Below are 21,008 nucleotides of genomic sequence, written 5' to 3' on the forward strand. Positions count from 1 at the left end.
GCCGTGCTCTAGGGGTGGAGATAGCCCCAGACCTCCCAGAGTCCGGGTGGGCCTGGTTGATGAGACAGCACTCTGACTTACTTGCTTTACAATCAGAAAACTGCAAGTTCAGCTTCCACTGACTGTTTGGTTACCCAATGCCAGATGTTGGCCCCAACTGTGCCCCTTCCAAGACTGCCTTCCCTTCTCCTCTCCTCCTTTTCAGCTTCTCAACCTTCACAGTCTGCCTCTTCCGGGCAGCCCACTGGACTAATCCAGCACATGGCTCCCACTCTCTGAACTGATGGTACCCACACAGTCCTGACCACGAGATTGGTGCTGAAATCTACACTGTTCCAACTGCCACTTCTGTAGATGCTGCTGGTGCCTATGCACATCACCTTGGCCCCTCCTTTTCATGCACGCCAGTGGTTTCTTACTGCAAGAACTGGCGACTCCCTCCTGAGGGCAAATAAACAACACTGAGACACCATTTTGTACCCACAAGGCCTGCTGCCGTCAAAAGACTGACAATACCAAGTGTTGACAGAGATGCAGAGCAGCTGGACCTCACACATCACTGGCGGAAGCGTGAAATGCTTACCATCTTTTTGTTGTTGTTTAGAGATGCAGTCTTGCTCTGTCACCCAAGCTGGAGTGCAGTGGAGTGATCTCAGCTCACTGTAACCTTTGCCTCCAGGGTTCAAGCAATTCTCCTGCTTCAGTCTCCCAAGTAGCTGGGATTACAGGCGTGCACCCCCAAGCCCAGCTAATTTTTGTATTTTTAGTAGAGACAGGGTTTCGCCATGTTGGCCCAGCTGGTCTTGAACTCCTGACCTCGGGTGATCCACCTGCCTCAGCCTTCCTAAGTGTTGGGATTACAGGTATGAGCCACTGCGCCCGACCACTCAGCATGTTTTAGTAACGTTCCATACACACTTACCCAGGACCCAGAAATTTCACTTCTAGGTAATTACCTAAGAGGAAGAAAAAATATGCCTACAAAAAGACCTTTCAAGACAGCTTTATTCATACTAGCCAAAACTTAGACACCCCCCCAGCGTCCAAAGTGTGAATAAATGAAGGAATGTGGCGTGTTTTCCATGGCACACTACTCGGCAGTTACGGATACACGCAACGTGGCTGAATCTCAGAGATATCACGTAAAGGGAAAGCAGCCATCACAAAAGTGCACGACTCTGTGTGATATTCCAGAACAGACAAAACTAAGATATGGGGATACTGGAATCAGAACAGTGGCTGCCTCTGATGGAAATGTTCTATAATTGACTATGGTAGACGTTACCTGGGGGTATGCATTTGTCAAAACTCATTGAACTGGACGTTTTGCGGTGTGTAGCTTATATCTCAAAAATGTTTATTCTCCATCATTTCGAAAGTCACCCAGATCAAGGAGGAATACATGGAAAGCACAGAAAAGCACAAAGTAAAAACAAAACAAAAAATGACCTGCAATTAACCTCCCACAGGTGATCGCTTTTTCAGCTTCGTACCTTCCTAGTGCAGACTCGGGTGCCACCATTGCACACCTGCGCTCTGGGGCATCTGCGTGGCAGGGGTGGGGGTCCGCAGACGCTCTCAACCCCGCCGCCTCCCACCAGGGCCCAAAGGCTCGGGTGGTGGGAGACAGACTCAGACCCCAGGGCGGGAGCATGGGTCCCAGGACGCAACCCTCCACCCCCGCGCCGGTCCCCCGGTCCCCTGAGGCCCACTGCCTGTGACCCTCGCCTCCCTGCCCGCCGCCCGCTGCCCCAGTCTTCCTACCCGAGTCCCCCTGCCGGTCCCCGGCTGTCCTGGCCCCTCTGCCCCCGCCCCGTAGACCTCGCCCCACTGCCGGTCCTCCATGGCCCCCGGTCCTCCTACCTGCGTCCCCCTGCCCGGCCGTCCCAGCCCCCGAGCTCCCGCCCCAAGCCCCCGCCCGCCTCGCCCCCGTTGTCGGCCCCCGGTGAACGCGCCGTCCCAGAAGCACCTCAGCTTGGTTCCGCGGATGAACGGAAGCTTCTCCCACCCGGCCCCCAAAGGCTGCCGTCCTCCGGGGCCACCACGACCACCTGCGGTCCGCGCCCCGAGGTGGGAGTTGGACTGCGTGGCTGCGCGTCCCCATGGCGACACGGCGGATGCGCGCCTCAGGGGCTGGGGCCCGAGGCGGAAGTCCCGCCCTTGCCGGCTCCCGTGAGACCTTGCAAAGCGCAACGTAGCCGGAAGCTGGTGGCGGCTGGTGGGCGACCGGGCGCATCCCCATTGCAGTGCGGCGGCCCTACCCCAGCCCTGGCCTGACCCCAGCGGCCTTGCCCGCCCCTCCCTCCAGGTAAGCGCGCGGCTCGGCGGCGCGGGCTCGGCCTGAGGCCCCGGCTGCCGCGGCGTCGTCCCCGGCCTTCACGGGCGGACCTCCCTGCCGCAGCCTCCTCCACCCGGACCCCGCTCCACCCTGAGGCTGCTGCCCCAGAGCTTGGGGGCGCCCACCCCGACCTCCCCCAGTTCCCTCGGCGCTGGGCGGCGGGGCCCTTCTCGCGCGGACGCCCCGCTGCAGCCGCCCCTCCGCCGTGCCGCCCCCCGCCCCTCGTGCCCCCTTTGCTACGAAGCTGCCCTCCACCCGCATCCCGGATCTGGAATCTCCCACCGGTTACGGGAATCCAGAGGGTCCCTGCCCACGCACGTCGCCTCCCGGGGCGCGGGCAGGACCCTGGCCCGTCCCCTTCAACACCCTCTTCCCGAGCTCCTTCGGACCCAGGACTCGGCCTGGATACATCCCAGTCAGGTGGCCTCTGAAGCCCGGTGGGGCTTCCACCCCCCAAGAAGTGAGGGTCCTAAGAAGGAGGTATATTTTTACATCTTGGTTTCAAGTGTTCAGAGTTTTTGGATTATTTTTCAAGATAAACCGTATTTGTACTTTTGAAGGTTAGGAGGTATTTGCTTTCGTGTTACTAACTTTAACATTTCGGGGAACTAGGGCTCTTGAATATCCAAAATTAGTCACGTAGAGGAGTTCCTCTTAAATCCAAGCCAAGTCCTTTCCTTTTTGCTCATTCTCTCCCTCCGGTAGTTCTGTGAGTATCCTGTATGTTTTACAGTTAGAAATTCAAGTCGTCTTCTCATGGTTCTGACTTTTGTGTGCCTGTGTCTGTTGACCAATACATAAGCCCTGAGGGCAGGCGTGGTGCTATGGAAAGAGTACAGGACCGAGTGTGGCGACCTGGATTGGTCTCGTCCTGCTTTGGCGGCTCACCTCCTCTCCGCGGGCCGTGGCTTCCGCATGTGCCGTGGTTCCGCACAGGGCCCTCAGTGGCTGCTGTGACAAGAATGTATCCCGAGGCCCTTATAAGCTCAGCCCCGCTCCCCGCCCCGCCAGGGCACCTCTCCACACAGGTTTTCCCTATTCCATCCTCAGTGGGCTGTATGGGTGGATGCTCAGTTTGATGACGGTATCCGCCTGAATGAGTCACGCTGGGGTCCAAGTCCTGCGGTCAGGAGTGAGCATTCAGATGTCTGCCTCATGATCTGTGATTCCTGGACACTCTTACACAAGGCACAGAGAATTACGGAGCAAAAGGGAGTCCAGGGTGAACTTTTGGTTTTGTTTTGATGAACTGCAGAAAACAGGTGTTTATTTCCTAACTTTGAATGGGTTTAAGGTGGGCACTGGTCAATACTAGGAGTCATGGGCTTCAGAATTTAGAAACTTTGGCCCTGTGGAGTTGGGACCCCCCCCCCCCCCGTGAATACCTTGTTTCTGGATACTTAAGATTAGAAATGAAATATAGGACAGATATTTTTCTTTTTTGTTTTTTAAAAGCTCTGCCTACACCGTGAATAGGAAAGCTGGTCTACGCAATCCTCTTAAACACAGTGAAGGAGGGAAGGGTTGGCACTAGGAAGGTCAGCAGTACACAAGTGTGTAGCTTCCCATGGCTTACAGAGTTCAGCGTGTTGTCTGTGTAGTGAGAGGTAGAGGGAACAGCACACGGCTCCATTCATATTGAGAGATGGATGAGCCTCAGAGAGACAACGCACTGAGGCATGGGCTGGCAGGGATCCAGGTCTGCTGCCTCCAGGCTGGACTGTCTTCTACAGTTTGCTCAGTGGTGTGGTGTGCGGGGCCACTGGGTCATTCTCCTTTGACGCTGGGGTTGGTACCACCCCTTCCTCCCGCTTTGAATCTTAACTATATCAATTTTCCTGGTCCTGAATTAGATGGGCCACCAGTTGAAGTTGTACTTTGTAAAGCTAGGAGAGCTGCAGAGACATCCATAGGTTTTTTCTTCACCCTAAACCTTGTTGCTGCTGTCCCACTAGGGTCACCGTGGCAGGGGCTGATGGTCTAAAGCCACTCTCCTTGTCCTGCAGCAGCCACACTGTCGCCCCCATGCCTCAGAATGGCCCCAGAAGGACCTACTGCAGGTCCCCCAGCAGGCTGGACTTTCCACACACTCCAGGCAGCAGGGCACAGGCGGGAGCCTCCCTGTACTGCGTTGGGAAGGTGGTGGGGAGGGTGGAGCGCAGAGTCCCTAGGCTCCCTGTCGTTGGCAGTGATCAGCCCAGGTGTGATGTGTTGCCTTTTAGGTGGAAAATCGAATTTTGCAGCCAATCTGTGTGTGTTTTTAAAGACTACTCCTTGCTGTGAATTTCACCATTAGAAGACAGGACTTTTTATAAATGATGCAGTCTTGGTGATGAATAAGCTTAAGCAAAGTGGCACCAGTAATTATAGGTCTTCCTGATCATCGCCCTGGCCGCAGCCTGGGAGCCTCCTGGGGGTATGGGGAACAGATCCTTCAGTAAGTGGTCCCCGCGGCCCCCTGCTGCGAGTGGCCCTGTGACCGCGGCTTCCAAGCAGCTCAACAGATTGCCCCTCAGGTTTTCTGTTGTGTGGTGTTTTTGGACAGACGTTATTTTCTTTTTTGTAGAGTAGCTTGTTTGTAAGTTTAAAGTGTTTGTTTTTCTCCTTTGCAGCATCATGGCCAGCCCAAGAACCAGGAAGGTTCTTAAAGAAGTCAGGGTGCAGGATGAGAATAACGTAAGCCTCTGCCCCCCACCCCCCCGCCCCAAGCCTTGGTCAGGGTCAGTGAGTTCCGGGAAGTTGTGCTCTGAGCCTGTGGTTTTGGGACCCTCCTGCAGTGGATGGTGGTTGGCGTGGCTCTGGACGTGCGTGGCTTGTGCTGGCTAGTGGCCTGGGTGGCCGGCTCTTAGAGTGGTGCCATTTCTGGCGCTCATCAGTGCTGGCTGTCGGGGGTGGGGCTCCTCCACATTTCTCAGGTCACATCGCTCTAAGGACAGGTCCGCCTCGTCTTCCCATCTGAACATTTTATTACACGGAGGCTCTTTCCCCTCACACCTTGCCCTGACCCACACCCCTGGCCACCCTGGGCAGCCCTCTGCATTTGCTCCTTGAGGCCACCTGTCAGGTCTTTGGGGTCCCTGGGCTCTGTCCTGAGCCACCTGGTGAGTCACTTGTGGCCCTTTTGCAGGTTTGTTTTGAGTGTGGCGCATTCAATCCTCAGTGGGTCAGTGTGACCTACGGCATCTGGATCTGCCTGGAGTGCTCGGGGAGACACCGCGGGCTTGGGGTGCACCTCAGGTCAGTGTCCTGCCGCTCCAGCTCTGCGGAGAGCCTGCGGCCACCCCAGCATCTGTTCCTGACACCGGAGGTGCTGACGCCAGGGAAGCTTGGGGGCCACCTCCCATTGCATTGCCAGTGTCCACTCCATTGACACCATGGCACAGGGTTCCAGCTGCTGGCCACTTGGCCTCCCTGCGGCTGCTGCTTGCTGTGTCTAATTCTCAGGATGATGCTGGGTGGAGGGTGTCCCTGGGTGTCCCCGGTGCTGGTTGATTTGCTCGATCCTCTGCTTTCCAGCTTTGTGCGCTCTGTGACTATGGACAAGTGGAAGGACATTGAGCTTGAGAAGATGAAAGCTGGTGGGAATGCTAAGTTCCGAGAGTTCCTGGAGTCTCAGGAGGATTACGATCCTTGCTGGTCCTTGCAGGAGAAGTACAACAGCAGAGCCGCGGCCCTCTTTAGGGATAAGGTAGAGATGGGCCCAACTCACTCTTGCCCATGGTGTGGGGCTGCTCTGCCGTTTGTGGCAGCTGGACTGTGGCCTTTAGTGGTTCTGGAGTCGGTTCTTTTGCTGGTTCTGACACACCCACTGGACCACACACAACTCGCCGCCCTGGAGCAGAGGCTTCCTGCCCAGAGGGGAGGCAAATGGCTTGCGGGGAGAGACAGACCTTCCCCGCCTCCAGGGGAGAAAGCAGCTGCGACCCTTTATTGCCTCTGTGACATGTTGGGCACAGTGTTTCTAAGAAGTTTGGAGGCCAAATAGGTGGGTCACCCAGTGTTGGAAGTTGGAGCTGCACCAGCTAGGAGCTCCCCAGCACTGTTGTTCATTGTAAAGTGAGCCCTGGTCTTGCATCCACACCTGGTCTGTGCACCTGAGCAGGTGCCATCGAGGGGGGCTGGGAGGAGGCTGCGGGTGGCGGGTGCTCCAGGCGGGCCGTGGGGGGTCGCTGGAGTCGACAGTGCCCGAGGGCGTCGCCAGGCACCTTTATGCTCTCTCATGCCCTGTGTCTCTTTGTCAGGTGGCCGCTCTGGCCGAAGGCAGAGAGTGGTCTCTGGAATCATCACCTGCCCAGAACTGGACCCCACCTCAGCCCAGGACGCTGCCGTCCACGGTGCACCGGTAGCTGCTCCTCGTGGGGCCTTAGTACAGTTTTCACTGGGCCCTGATCTTAGTAGATTGGGTTTCCCCACAGAATTCTCCCCTTCTTTGCTGTTGTGACAGCTCTTTTCCCAGAAGTCAGTGGGAAAAACAGCTTTTTAAAATTGCCAAAACAATACAAGCTTTTAGTACATTTAGACACCCATAAAGCTGTCTCAGATAGTGCCCCAGGTAAGCTCCGCACGCCTTCCAGGTGTGCACACAGCCGTGTCAGCCGTGGCGCTGTGGGAATTCACGTCTCCATCTGCTCACGGGGGTGTTTTCTCCCCTTCCCCAGAGTTGCCCTTCTGCCTGTGGCACTGGCCCTGGCACCCTTGAACTGACCCCGTCATGGATGCGTCCCACGTCCCACTGCAGGGAACGTCCCCGGTGGGGTGACTAGGTAGCACGAGGCCTCCCCACCTCATCTGGAGCCCTGTCCAGGTGCTTCTGACAGAAGGCTTTGCACTGCGGGCAACCCTCGGCCCTCTTGCCCCACCTCTCCCTGCTGCCTCCTGCCAACAGGGAGAGCGCAGAGCCCACTGTGGAGGCCTCTCGTGTTGCCCATGAGGCTGGCATTGCTGGGCTTTCAGCACCTGAGCCCGAGCAGCCACTCAGAGCTGAAGGCCACCCTGGCCTCAGGTGCTCTCAGGGGTGACGTGAAGGCACTGCCCATGTAGGCCACATAGTTCTGGGGGTGCCTCTGGGGTTACCTCAGACTTCACCCAGTTTTGGCCTTACCAGCCTTCGAGTCTCGGTTTCAGAGCCTCTGGCCAGCCGCAGAGTGTGACTGCCTCCTCGGACAAGGCTTTTGAAGACTGGCTGAATGATGACCTCGGCTCCTATCAAGGGTAAGGACTTGAGAGCTGGGGACGCCTCAGGCGGGCCAGACCCACAGGGTTCGGTCTGGTGGGTAGGGCTGCTTCCCTTGGGGCCTCCCATGTGCAGTGGGTGTGGGACCCAGGCATGTGTGGTGCAGGGTCTGATTGCAGTGAGCCCCAGCCAGCCCAGTGTGAATTGGGGGTCTTAGGTGCATTGCAGTGAGCTGCAGCTGTCTGGGTGTGAATTGGGGGTCTTGGGTGTATTGCAGTGAGCCCCAGCTGCGCAGGTATGAATTGGGGGTCTTAGGTGTATTGCAGTGAGCCCCTGCTGCCCAGGTGTGAATTGGGGGTCTTAGGTGTATTGCAGTGAGCCCCAGCCAGCCCAGGTGTGAATTGGGGGTCTTGCGTGTATTGCAGTGAGTCCCAGCTAGCCTGGTGTGAACTGGAGGTCTTGGGTGTATTGCAGTGAGCCCCAGCCAGCCCAGGTGTGAATTGGGGAGTCTTAGATGTACTGCAGTGAGCCCCAGCTGCTCAGGTGTGAATTGGGGGTCTTGGGTGTATTGCAGTGAGCACCAGCCAGCCTGGTGTGAATTGGGGGTCTTGGGTGTATTGCAGTGAGCCCCAGCCAGCACAGGTGTAAACTGGGGGGTCTTAGATGTATTGCAGTGACCCCCAGCTGCCCAGGTGTGAATTGGGGGTCTTAGGTGTATTGCATTGAGCCCCAGCTGCGCAGGTATGAATTGGGGGTCTTAGGTGTATTGCAGTAAGCCCCAGCTGCCCAGGTGTGAATTGGGTGTCTTGGGTGTATTGCAATGAGCCCCAGCCAGCCCGGTGTGAATTGGGGGTCTTGGGTGTATTGCAGTGAGCCCCAGCCAGCCCAGGTGTGAATTGGGGGGTCTTAGATGTATTGCAGTGAGCCCCAGCTGCCCAGGTGTGAATTGGGGGTCTTAGGTATATTGCAGTGACCTCCAGCTGCCCAGGTGTGAATTGGGGGTCTTGGGTGTATTGCGGTGAGCCCCAGCTGCCCAGGTGTGAATTGGGGGTCTTGGGTGTGGAGAAGAGCTAACACTTAGAAGAAAAGCATAACACATTTTCTGCTTGGAATCTGCTGGACCTATAAATGAATTTTTATCTCCAAAGCTGTCATATTAAGTTGTTTTGATCCTTCTTCTAGTACTTCTGTGACTGGGTCTGGGGACTTGCTGGGGACCCTGTGGTGATGTGGCAGGAGGGTCTTTTTAAATGAGCAGAAAGCACATCTCTCTGCTGCCTGGGAGCTGCCAAGGCTCCTGCTGCCACAGGAGGCAGCGTGCACATCCTGTGCATGGGGACGTTGGCACATACCCCAGAGCCCCAGCCTTGCCTCCGTTCAGGGCCCCACGCCTTCAGGAGGAGCAGGGTTCGTGCCAGCATCTTCGGCCTCTTGTCCGCTTTGTTTTCAGGGCCCAGGGGAATCGCTACGTGGGGTTTGGGAACACGCCACCGCCTCAGAAGAAAGAAGATGACTTCCTCAACAACGCCATGTCCTCCCTGTACTCGGTGAGGACTTGGGGGCCCTGCAGAGCATCTCCCATGGGCAGACCCCGGCCTGAGGGCACAACGTGCCATAGTGGGCAGTGTGGCAGTCCTGGAACATGTGCTCTTTGCCTTGTTCTGATCTAAGGACCCTTCCCTTACCTTCAGCGACGTTTTCTTGCAAAAATGTGGCTTAAATTTTTCAGATCCCAAATGTATTCAATCACTTCTTTTTTTTTTTTTAAGACGGAGTCTTGCTTTGTCGCCCAGGCTGCAGACTGGAGTGCAGTGGTGCGATCTCAGCTCACTGCAACCTCTGGCTCCCAGGTTCAAGTGATTCTCCTGCCTCAGCCTCCTGAGTAGCTGGGATTATAGGCGCCCACTATCACATCGGGCTAATTTTTGTATTTTTAGTAGAGATGGGTTTTCACCAGGTTGGCCAGGTTGGTTTCGAGCTGCTGACTTCAGGTGATCTGTCCACCTCGGCCTCCCAAAGTGCTGGGATTACAGGAGTGAGCCACCGTGCCCGGCCATCACTTACTTCTAACACAAAATGTGTGTATTTCAAATCTAACAACGGCCATTCTTCCAAGGAACCCAAGGACTCTGACGGCAGCCACTTGGCCAGGTTCTCTGCAGATGGGAGTACTACACGCATTGGGAAGCAGGCTCTGTGCTTGGGGCTCTGGCAGCGCTGGGAAGCTGCTCGGGCGCTGCCTGAGGTCACTCAGGGCCGTTTCTGGTCTGGGGATGCCTGGAAGCTCCAGGTCAGATGTTCAGAGTATGACACCCTGGGCTTGTTGCCATTTTGCTATTAACGGGAATACATTTTGTTCCACTTTCATTTTCCAAGGAAATTTTTACCATCTTTAAAAAATGATTTTTGTAGGCGCGGTGGCTCAGGCCTGTCATCCCAGCACTTGGGGAGGCCGAGGCGGGTGGATCACCTGAGGTCGGGAGTTCGAGACCAGCCTGGCCAATGTGGCGAAACCCAGTCTCTACTAAAAAAATATAAAAATTAGCTAGGCGGGGTGACATGTGCCTTGTAGCCCCAGCTACTGAGAAAGCTGAGGCAGGAGAATTGCTTGAACCCGGGAGGCGGAGGTTGCAGAGAGCCGAGATAGCACCATTGCACTCCAGCCTGGGCGACAGAGTACGACTCCATCTCAAAAAAAAAAAAAAAAGATTTTTATTCATCGCAGCATTGTTGTCTGTGACACCAGCAACCTCAGCCTTTGGCCACAGGGGCCGCTTAAATGGGAGCTTGCGCTGAGAGCCAAGGAAGGGCTTATTTTGTTTTTTGTTTTTGTTTTTGTTTTTTTTGGAGACGGGTCTTGCTCTGTTGCCAGGGCTGGAGTACAGTGGCATAATCATAGCTCACTGTGGCCTGGAACCCTGGGCTCAAGCCATCCTCCCACCTGGGCCTCTCGAGTTGCTTAGCCTCTCAGAGTTCTGATATTACAGGCATGAGCCACCACGCCTGGCCAGAAAGGGCTTTTTAATACTAACATGACAATATCTTCAAAGTAGTTAACTGAAAATAAGCAGGTTTAAAACGGATGTCTTCATCTGCAAGGAGCCCTGCCATTGAGTGTTGGGAGCCCCCAAGTGTGTGGAGCTTCCAGTCGCTCGGGGTGGCCTGGCTGCACCTCTGGCCACTGACGGCCATGGTTGCTTGCTCTTGCAGTCATTGCTACATCTTTAGGGAAGAAAAGCGCATTTTTCCAGCCTGTGTGTGGGCTTCATTTTTGTGGCCCGCCCTTCTGCTGCTTTTTGCTGGGAATCTGCTCTCTGGGGAAGGCGGCTCAGCTTGGTGATCTCTCAAGTGAGGGTCCTCCTTTAGGAGGAAGAGGGTGAGTTGGATTGAAATGAGACATTTATTTTTCTAAATAGCTTTAATTATCCTGGGAGGCTCAGAAGGAAACCCTGAGCATAGATGAAGGAGAGCAGGTTATGGTGGTCGTGACCCCACACGCCTCACCTCTGCCTGTTCCTCTAGGGAGGCAGGAGGGAGCGCCAGCCGTGGGGAGGGGTCCTGCCCTGCAGCGTGGGCTTCTTGAGGGTGGTGGGAGCTACGGGAGGCTGGTTTGCGCTGTGTTGGGAGCACTGCAGTTGGTGAGGTGGGGGTAGAGGGTGCGTGTCTGTTGTGCCCTGGGTCCAGTTGCACTCCTCCAGCAGCCTGGAGAAGCAGGCGCGGTGGGGTCAGGACGGGGCGGGGGCCTGGGGCAGCCTCTGCCTTGGTCCTCTTCCTCGCTGAGATACTCTGCTGAGCGCCGGGTTCCTAGGTCCCAGTCCTGATGTGGCTGCTCTTTGTCGCCTCCCTCAGGGCTGGAGCAGCTTCACCACTGGAGCCAGCCGGTTTGCCTCGGCAGCCAAGGAGGGCGTAAGTCACTGTCCCCGCCATGCCACACTGTCCCCACCAGGCCCTCGGGACACTGGCCGCTGCTGGCCTGGGGTTCTGGGAGCTGCAGAAGGGATGTGGGACACAGAGGGTTTCTGGGTGCTCTAACCATGGGCTGTGCCAACGCAGTACCAGCCAGGGTGGTCCCGAGGCCTTGGAGGTTCTACAGGAACACAGCAGCCCAGGCTGTCAGGAGCCGCTCCTGTGTCAGACCAGCCGCTGGCAAAGGGGTCCTGCCCTGATGAAAGTGAGGGAGATGTGAGCCCCATTGATTCCTAGACTCCACCATAACCAAGCAGGGCAGGCCTCGGGCACCCTGTGCCCTGGAGCTTCTTCTGGGGCTCAAGTCGTGTTTTGGTAGCATTTTCTCTCTTTCACCTGCTCCTCAGCCTGAAATGAGGGGAAGATTTGGGGCTTTTGTCAGGGCAGACAGTGAAGCATGAGGCAGAGACCCAAGAGCAGGCCTGACACCAGGATGGGGCGTGGGCCCCCGGGGGCTGGACTGTGGTGTTACAGGTGAAGGGGAAGCCCAGAGCAGGGCAGCGCGGGGCAGCTGGGTGCCTGCAGCTGCCCACACAAGCAGCCAAGGCGCCTAGGGTGGGGCTCCTGTGAGCAGAAGTCACAGTGCGCACCTGTCAGATGTCCCCATGGTCACCCTGGCCCCGTGTCTTCCCCAGTCACAGTGCGCGCCTGTCAGATGTCCCTGTGGTCACCCTGGCCCCGTGTCTTCCCCAGTCACAGTGCGCACCTGTAAGATGTCCCTGTGGTCACCCTGGCCCCGAGTCTTCCCCAGTCACGGTGCGCACCTGTCAGATGTCCCCGTGGTCACCTTGGCCCCGTGTCTTCCCCAGTCACAGTGCTCATCTGTCACATGCCCCTGTGGTCACTCTGGCCCTGTGTCTTCCCTGGGAGAGGAAGGCCTGGGAGGGCCCTGGAAGGGGCAGCAGGCCAGGTGTCCATGCTCCAGCTTCCACGGCCTCGTGACTTTGCTGAGCGTCAGCTTCTGGTTCCCGCCAGGGCCTCTGTTTTCTCGTCTCCACGGGAGGGCTGCGGCCTGGGGAGGCCCAGGTACCTTCCAGCCAGAGTGTCACGACCGGGCCTTTTCTCCTCCCCCAGAGCGTGAAAATGACCGAGGTGCCTGGACTGTGCTGGGCACGGAGCCGTCCCCACAGCGGGGTAGATGGGGCTGGGGCGGTGGCACTGTCCATTGAAGATAGCGCTGGTGTGGCTTCCCCAGCCTGTCTTCTGCTCCAGCAGGCCCCGGCCCTGTCCTGAAGTCTGGAGGATGGGGTTGGCCCTGCTGTTCCCTGGCCTTGCACACTGCTCACATGTGCCCTCACCCCAATAGCACACCGGGCTGGCCTCCCTCTAGGGAGAAGCCAGCATTTGTGTTAATCCAGTCCCCGCTGCAGCTCTTCTGGGCATCTCAGAGTTATAGGGCTCGCCCAGAGCCGCTGGCAGCCCAGGGGCCATTGAGAGACAGTCCTGGACCTGAGTCTGTGGGCCCTGAGGAAGGAGGCCTGGCAGTCTGTGTTAAGTCTCTCAAGCCTTGTCTTTGTTTTTCATTTTAGGCTACAAAGTTTGGATCCCAAGCAAGTCAGAAGGTAACAGAGGAGAAGCTTCTGACCCCGGTGCATCTAACACTATCCTGAGTCTGACGCCACGTGCAGCACCTGAAGCTGCCTGGTTCCCTCTTCTCAGGCCACATGCTCAGAGCTGAGGGGTCCCAGCGTAGAAGGGGGTGTTCCTGCCATGTTGTTGCCCTCCTCATGCCCGGGTGGCTGCCTCATGGACCCGCTCAGGGCCTGCAGGGCCAAACTGGTTTCCTGTTCACCGGTAGCTGGTACCGGGTGTGCAGCCACTGCAGCTGGCTACCTGGTTGGGAGCAGGACTGCCTGGCTTGGCAGATGGCCCACGCTGGCGGTGGCCGCTCAGCCAGAAGGGCCGTTGTGGTTGGTGCTGTGCCTGCGGCACACAGGATGCATCTGCACTTTGAGGCGACGGAGCGTCCCTTTGCTCTGGCCAGGGCTTCCCCCCAGTTGTAGGCAGTGTGGCCTCAGGCCTTTGCATGTTTTTTGTTCTTTAGGATGTGGCTGGGGGCCCCGCAGTCCCCACTTGGTGGTCAGGGCTGTGATCTGGCTGTCCTCGGGTTCAGAATCACACCCAGGAGGCAGTGCCCATGTGAGGCTCACCATGAAAGCTGAGGACTGCAGGCGTGGAGCTGTGCATGGCTCTAGGACACGCCTTTGCCCCCAGGCGAGGGAGTCCTTTCTCACGAGGTGCCCATCCGTCACCCCCGTGGCCCATAGCCCCCTTTCCTCTCTGAGGGAGTCTCCCCGCGTGCCCACCCCCAGCTGCAGGGACGCCCGTCTGGCTTTTTTGCGGGCCTCCCGGGGTCCTGAGGTGCAGTCGCTCACGCAGTTCCTGAAGGTGGTGGTCAGTTCCAGGGCAGGGAGCAGCTGCTCCAGGGTTGTGTTGCTGAGGGCCTGCCCGGTGCTGCCTTAGTGCTGCGGCGCCCCACGGCGGGCTCGAAGGCGCTGCTGGTTACTAATGCCGCCCTCACCTTGCTCTCTCCTAACCTGTCTTGCCGTCACGTAAAGTTTTGGGGTCACAGGCAGCAGCCGGAGCCGGTAAAGCCCGTGTCTGCTCGTGCATGCCGCCCGCATCTCCGCCGAGAATGTGCTTGGCTTCCTCTGTCCCTCCTGCGTGCTGCCACTGTCTTGTGTCACCTCACATGTGCACACACTCAGACCCTCTCCCTGGCCTCGGTCCATGGCTCTCCTTTAAGATCGGGGATCTGCATCAGGCTTGGCTGTGTGTGCCTGTCACCCTTGCGCAGTACCACTGCACTCCCCCCGGGCAACAAAATGAGACCCCCATCTCCAAAACACACAGACCCCCGACCCAGGCCTGCTGCTGGGGAGGTGCTGGAGGGAGGGCGGGGGCACTGGGCGCCGAGGTGCTGAGCAGGGTTTCCTGGCCACCTGCGCTCCCTTGAACGCAGTGCAAAGGGGAGGATCTTTGCTCTGTGACGAGTTCTTCCCTTTCTGGCCTTTGATCCGTGCTGCTGCCTGCCTTTGGGGGAAGAGGAGGCCTCACACCACATCCCCAGGTGGCCATGTGGCCTCGACGCCACTGACCCAGGATCAGGAGAGGCTGAGCTCCTTTCTCAGCAGCTTCTTCCTGTGGCCCCAGCCTCCGTGCCCTCTTCCCTCCAGGGGGGACTCGGTGCCTGCCTGGGGAGGAAGGAGAGGCGTCGCAGGTCAGCATGGGGTGGCTACAGCCGGCGTTGGCCTCAGGCACAGGCTCCACAGGGCATGTTCCCACCAGCCGCATGGTGGCACGTGAGGGAGGACCCTGGAGGGGGACCTTCCTGCGAGAATTGGTGGGGGCCGCGCTCTCCACTTTCTAGAGGTGGCGGCCGACTGCGCTTCGGGTGTTGTGTGCAAAGCCCTGTTTCCTGTTCCCTGCGCTTGTATCCTGCTGCCTTCCCTCCTTCTGGTGAGGCTCGCGCTGCCCTTTGCTGGCCTGTGCTGCCACTGCCGACCCGTGTCCTGTGGTGGAGCTGTCGTGGGGCTCACGTGACTTCCCTTCCTACAGGCGTCTGAGCTGGGCCACAGCCTGAACGAGAACGTCCTCAAGCCTGCGCAGGAGAAGGTAATGGGCAGCTCTGGGTAGTTGTGCCTGGAGTCCTTCACTCCGGGGGACGTGAGTGTGTCAGGGGCGTCAGGGGGATTGTTCAGCAGCTGGGACTCAGCGAGGCCCGGCCTCACACCCCACCTCTCCAGCACAGGCGTCCTCCTCGGGGCCTGGGCGCCTCTTGGACCCCCCAGCTGGTCCCTTCCCCTGGCCTAGGGCCTCCCTTGCAGTGCCCCCGGCCCAGCACCCCCAGCCCACCTCCTTTCCTCTGCCTCACCCCCACAGCTGGCCCCCCAGCCCAGCACCCCCAGCCCACCTCCTTTCCTCTGCCTCACCCCCACAGCTGGCCCCCCAGCCCAGCACCCCCAGCCCACCTCCGTTCCTCTGCCTCACCCCCACAGCTGGCCCCCCAGCCCAGCACCCCCAGCCCACCTCCGTTCCTCTGCCTCACCCCCACAGCTGGCCCCCCAGCCCAGCACCCCCAGCCCACCTCCGTTCCTCTGCCTCACCCCCACAGCTGGCCCCCCAGCCCAGCACCCCCAGCCCACCTCCGTTCCTCTGCCTCACCGCCACAGCTGGCCCCCCAGCCCAGCACCCCCAGCCCACCTCCGTTCCTCTGCCTCACCCCCACAGCTGGCCCCCCAGCCCAGCACCCCCAGCCCACCTCTGTTCCTCTGCCTCACCCCCACAGCTGGCCCCCCAGCCCAGCACCCCCAGCCCACCTCTGTTCCTCTGCCTCACCCCCACAGCTGGCCCCCCAGCCCAGCACCCCCAGCCCACCTCTGTTCCTCTGCCTCACCCCCACAGCTGGCCATGGAGCTGTGCCCAGAGGAGGCTCTGGTACGGGAATGATGCCTGCCATCCTAGGGGGTCAAGAGCCCCGCTAGCTCCCTGCCTCCTTCGGGGCCTGACTGGGACAAGTGGGGAAGACCCACCTGGGGCAGCGTGGGCTGTCCTCAGGTCACGTTGCTATTTGTTAGCAGTGGCTGGCAGGGGCCATGTTTGCAGACACCAGGCCTCACAGTGACATGGTCTCTTGATGCTGGAATCCCTTTGGGGCCACTGTAGAACTTTCTGGGGCTCAGCCTGATGGGTATCCACATGCCCCTGATATTTTGGATGCCCTCACCCAGGGGATTCCTGCACTCCTGAAGCTTTAAGCTTTCATCTCTCCCGCCCCCATTAATGCCACCGTCTTCATCCGTGCAGGTGAAGGAGGGAAAGATTTTTGATGATGTGTCCAGTGGGGTCTCTCAGTTGGCGTCCAAGGTAGGGAGCCTGCCAGATACGCGGGCACAGTCGAAGCCAGTCTCCATATTCCACGGCCCTGGGCGTGAGAGCAGGGTGTGCCCCGTGCAGCCCTCAGCCCAGCTCGGCAGTGGCCGCTGTCCTCTGAGACGGGAGGAGAGCTGCCCAGCCTGACGGCCCGAGGGATATGGAAACAGCTTGGCCCACTGCGGCCCGGTCAGCCACTAACTGTCACTTCTCCCTCTGCTCTTATCTTGCTGCTGCTGGCCTTTTCTTCGGTAAGTGCCAGCGCCATCTTTGCTGCCATCAGTCCCACTGCTCTGCGGGCCATTTGGGGCATGCATTTTGTCCTGTTTCCTGGCCTGAGGTGCTCTGCGGACAGACAGGGAGGGAAGAGCAGGCCTCGCTCCTCTCCCCCAAGCATGTGGTGGGAGCTCTTGAGGTCTGTGCACGAGGCTGTCCTCGCTGCCATGTCCCGCATGCACCTGGCGCCACTGCAGAGTGGCTGTGCCCGTCTGTGTCTGTACGTGTGTGCGAGGCACCCCTTGTTTCTGGATTTTGCCTGGGTCTTCTCAGCGGGACGGCGCGTGCCGGCTTGTGTGTGGGGGCCTCCTAAAGCTGCCTGTGCCGCGACAGGCTGCCTAACCTCTCTTCCTGTCTCCTTCCAGGTCCAGGGAGTCGGTAGTAAGGGATGGCGGGATGTCACCACCTTTTTTTCGGGGAAAGCAGAGGGCCCCTTGGACAGGTACGCCGTGTCCCCTCCTGGGCCTTGCATCCCACTCGCCTGCCTTGGCCACTTCTCCACAGGCTCTCCGGGACGTGGCTGGCATCCTTGCTGGGGAGGGGAGGGGTGGGGGCACTGTGGAAGGCTCTGCGGGAGGTGGCTGGCATCTTTGCTGGGGAGGGGGCACTGTGGAGGCTCTCCGAGTGCTCTGCAGCTGCAGAGGCCTGTCCTGCCTGTCTCTGCCCTGCTGTGTGATCTTTGGAACCCTGCAGGAGCTGGGCTCCCCAGGCTAGGGTGGGAGGGAGGGTCTCACCCACACACCCCCACGTAGGAGGAGCTGGCACTGCTCTGCTGTTCCTCTGTCTCCCAGACTCTGGGTGGGTGGAGCAGGTGGGGGGCCAGGGGACAGGAAGGCTGGGGCCCCAGAGACCTGTCCTGGGCCCCATGTCCAGCTCTGCCCTTAGCACTGGGCACCCCAGGCGCTTCTGCTGGAAGCTGGCTGCTGTTCTCAGCCTCTGACCCCAACAGGGGAACCACTGGGGATCTCATCGGGCCTGGCCTTGTGCTGTCTACTGAGAGGCCAGCCCTGGTGGGCACAGATGCACTGCCCCCTAGGTGGGCCCAAATTTTCCCTGCAGACGCCACGTCCCTTCTCTCCCTCTGTGTATGTGGTTTTTCAGTGGTGTGATTGCAGCTGAGGACAGAGGGCAGGGCCAGGTCTGGGGCCAGCATAGCTGAGGGCGTCACTCGGGAGGGTCTGTGTCCCGGCTTGAGGCCAAGTGCCCCTGCCCCTCCCCACTTGGCTAAACCACTGTTTTATTGCAGCAGAGTTTGGAGCTGGTGGAAAAGGAAGTTTTCTGTAAAACTATCCGCCAGTTTGGAGCTGGTGGAAAAGGAATTTTTCTGTAAAACTATCCGCCAGTTTGGAGCTGGTGGAAAAGGAAGTTTTCTGTAAAACTATCCGCCAGTTTGGAGCTGGTGGAAAAGGAAGTTTTCTGTAAAACTATCCGCCAGTTTGGAGCTGGTGGAAAAGGAAGTTTTCTGTAAAACTATCCGCCAGTTTGGAGCTGGTGGAAAAGGAAGTTTTCTGTAAAACTATCCGCCAGTTTGGAGCTGGTGGAAAAGGAAGTTTTCTGTAAAACTATCCGCCAGTTTGGAGCTGGTGGAAAAGGAAGTTTTCTGTAAAACTATCCGCCAGTTTGGAGCTGGTGGAAAAGGAAGTTTTCTGTAAAACTATCCGCCAGTTTGGAGCTGGTGGAAAAGGAAGTTTTCTGTAAAACTATCCGCCAGTTTGGGTGATTGATAAAGAGTGGGCCCTGGTTCTCCTGCTCCCCAGCAGTTTCGTCTGCTCTGAAGCGGGAGAAACAGCTCCCGCCTGGTGGGGCTGCTGTGGACCCCGAGCGCTGGCCTGGGAAGGCAGTCACTGTCCAAGTGCAGAGCTCTCGGGGGCACAGAATTCCCAGTGGTGGACTGAGTAACAGTCATTCAGAGTCCCCCTTCTGTCTCTTTAAAAGCCCCTCGGAGGGCCACAGTTATCAGAACAGCGGTCCAGACCACTTCCAAAACAGCACCATAGACCAGAGCTTCTGGGAGACCTTTGGAAGTGCTGAGCCCACCAAGGCCCGCAAGTCCCCGAGCAGCGACAGCTGGACGTGCGCGGACACCTCCACCGAGAGGAGGAGCTCGGACAGCTGGGAGGTGTGGGGCTCGGCCTCCACCAACAGGAACAGCAACAGCGACGGCGGGGAGGGTGGGGAGGGCACCAAGAAGGCAGTGCCGCCTGCCGTGCCCACTGATGATGGCTGGGATAACCAGAACTGGTAGGGCCCACTGCGCCCCTGTCCCCAGCGCCCCCGGGCGACTTCGTGTTTGCACTCTGCCCTCGTCGTTCCTCCTTCCATTTGACCCAAGAATCAGCAACTGCAGTGTGAGGACAGCGTCTCCGGAGGCAGGACCCTAGGGAGACTCGGGTTTGTGCCGCCTGCGCGTGGGGAGTCTCGGTGCGTGGGGGCGGCTTGCTGGCCAGCCTGTGCGGGGGCCGTCCCGTCCCACGCTCCCCCAGGCATTCTTGGACTCAAGGCAGGGGCTCTGCATGGCTTGCTGGGAGGTGGGCTGCAGCACAGAGCCCTGTGACTGCGTTCCAGCGGCCAGTTCACTACGCGGTATCTCTGGGGCCTGGGACCAGCCACGTGCCAAGCTGTCAGCGACGTGAGGTGTCCCTTCTCGTTGAGATATTTAACTTTGGGTTTGCTCTAGTTCTTTCTTTTTGAAGAGAGTGACTGAAGTGGTAAAGATGGAAATGCTGAAAATGATACTGGCGCTCACACTGCCATCTGGTCACCCTCGGCTCCCGAGTCCACGCCTGCTTGGGCCTGTGCTGTCAAACCCGCGTCAGTCATAACCCTCTGTGGCTCCCCTGCATCAGCACTGTCCAACCACCAAGTTCACCAGACACAGTCTCCACAATAGCCACACCCACACCTGAGCTGTTCTCAGTGCTGGAACTTGACCATCCTGGAACACCCTGGAAAAAAAAAGAGCGCAGAGTGGGCCCTCGGCCCTGATGCAGGAGGGTGCGACAGCAGACGTGGCGAGGCAGGAGGGTCCGGGTTCAGGAGCTGAGCAGGGGATGCCTGTGCGTGGTGCCTGGGCCTAGGGAAGCTCCAGCCCCAGGATTGGGCTGCCCTGCAGACTGGTGCCCGCCACATGCCAACCCTCACCTCCCCGAGGACAGGATGATGTGCTGCCACGTATTACTCGTCTCCCTTGTCCGCCCCGTGTGACCCTGGGTCTTGGCCAGCCATGCATGCGCCCGAAGCTCGTGCAGTTTGTGTGTGAGGTGCTCTCTTCCCTGCCACCGTGCTCATCACTGTAGCCTTGGCCACGCTCCTGGTCGCCCCACTTGCTGGTCGCCGTCTGCAGCGCTCCTGGAGCAGCCTGGGCCCTTCAGCCCCTGTGCTCGTCCCACCCTAGGGACTCAGCGACTTGCGGAACAGGATGGGACCGAGATTTCAGCGAGCCTTCCTGGTGCCCGGTCCTCCCTGTGGGCACCAGCCCTCTCGGTAGCTGGTGTGGAGGGCCGGTGTCCTTGGCTGCCACGGAGGGATTTGATCACCGAAGCAGCCACCTGCTGTAGTTGAACCTGAGGTCAGAGGCGGGGGATCAGAGGCTCAGGGTGCTGAGAAGCCACCGGGAAAGCGGCCAGCACAAAGGGCCCAGGAAGCCAGCCCCTGAGAGCTGAGCGTGGAGGTCTTTGCGTGTCTTTCTCCAAGCTGAGACGTGGGCGGCCGCATGGTGTCTACCGAGGGCTGCTTGGACCCTGGTGGGCTGAGTGCTCCGAGGAGGGGTGGACTCCACCCTGGACAGTGGGTTGTGGTGTTCCATGTGCCTGTTTCCACGTCAGCACCTTGACTTGGCAGCATGGAGCCAAGGTCTGTCCCCGCCCAGGAGGGTGCCTTCCTCGGGGGTAGGGGGACGGCCCACTCTGCCCCAGGGAGTCCCCTTTGATGGGAAGTGCAGTCAGCAGCGTGGAGGTGTCTGGGCCACCTTCAGAAGGTGGATGTGGTGGCCAAGACCCTGTCCACGGAGGGTGACGGCCTTTCCCTTCTGCGGGTGCGGGCAGGTGGGCCTGGGACCGGTGCTTGGGCCTCTCCTGGCTGTGTGTGAGGGCCCGTGTGGAAGGCACGGACCTGCCAGCATTCCAATAAAGCATACGGGAACACGCAGAACATCTGGGTGCATCCCAAGGGGCCACTTCCAGGGCTGTGCGAGTAGGGTCATGGGATCCCCAGGAAGGCAGGGGTGGGACACTAGGAATCATGGGCGGGCTCCCTCACTGCTCCTGGCCCCCTCCATCTAGCCCTCCTGGGAGGCCCTGGCATCACCCCATCTGAGCCAGAGCTTCTGGGGAGTAGGGGAGCAGGCAGCTGGATGACCCAGCCAGGGAAGAGGTTAAGGGGTCC

The 21,008-nt window shown here is 59.0% G+C and overlaps 1 protein-coding gene across 11 annotated transcripts; it reads left to right on the forward strand.

Annotated features, from left to right (window-relative positions):
* Positions 1-2,061: 2,061 nt before the first annotated feature.
* Positions 2,062-20,771, forward strand: ARFGAP1 (ADP ribosylation factor GTPase activating protein 1). 11 transcript variants are annotated; one of them, XM_054467254.2, is made up of 14 exons: positions 2,175-2,308; positions 4,951-5,014; positions 5,466-5,575; positions 5,855-6,026; positions 6,580-6,680; positions 7,463-7,549; positions 8,962-9,058; positions 11,361-11,417; positions 13,007-13,039; positions 14,036-14,065; positions 15,036-15,092; positions 16,284-16,343; positions 16,991-17,067; positions 18,561-20,771. In XM_054467254.2, exons 2-14 carry the CDS (start codon positions 4,955-4,957, stop codon positions 18,868-18,870), a joined length of 1,251 nt encoding a protein of 416 aa, XP_054323229.1. In that variant the 5' UTR covers positions 2,175-2,308; positions 4,951-4,954; the 3' UTR covers positions 18,871-20,771. The 11 variants fall into 11 exon arrangements, with proteins under 11 accessions (XP_063515371.1, XP_054323231.1, XP_054323229.1 ...); XM_063659299.1 differs by lacking the exon at positions 2,175-2,308 and adding an exon at positions 2,330-2,818; XM_063659301.1 differs by lacking the exon at positions 14,036-14,065 and having other exon boundaries at positions 2,062-2,818.
* The last annotated feature ends 237 nt before the right edge of the window (positions 20,772-21,008 follow it).

The sequence above is a fragment of the Pongo pygmaeus genome, chromosome 21 (genome assembly GCF_028885625.2).
Source record: "Pongo pygmaeus isolate AG05252 chromosome 21, NHGRI_mPonPyg2-v2.0_pri, whole genome shotgun sequence".
Taxonomy (NCBI): Eukaryota; Metazoa; Chordata; class Mammalia; order Primates; family Hominidae; genus Pongo; species Pongo pygmaeus.

Excerpts from the sequence above, each read along its gene's own strand:
- ARFGAP1 (XM_054467254.2), top strand. The coding sequence starts at position 4,955 with ATGGCCAGCCCAAGAACCAGGAAGGTTCTTAAAGAAGTCAGGGTGCAG. Across the intron at positions 9,059-11,360 it reads CCATGTCCTCCCTGTACTCG|GGCTGGAGCAGCTTCACCAC; the intron begins GTGAGGACTTGG and ends CGCCTCCCTCAG. Across the intron at positions 11,418-13,006 it reads CCTCGGCAGCCAAGGAGGGC|GCTACAAAGTTTGGATCCCA; the intron begins GTAAGTCACTGT and ends TTTTCATTTTAG.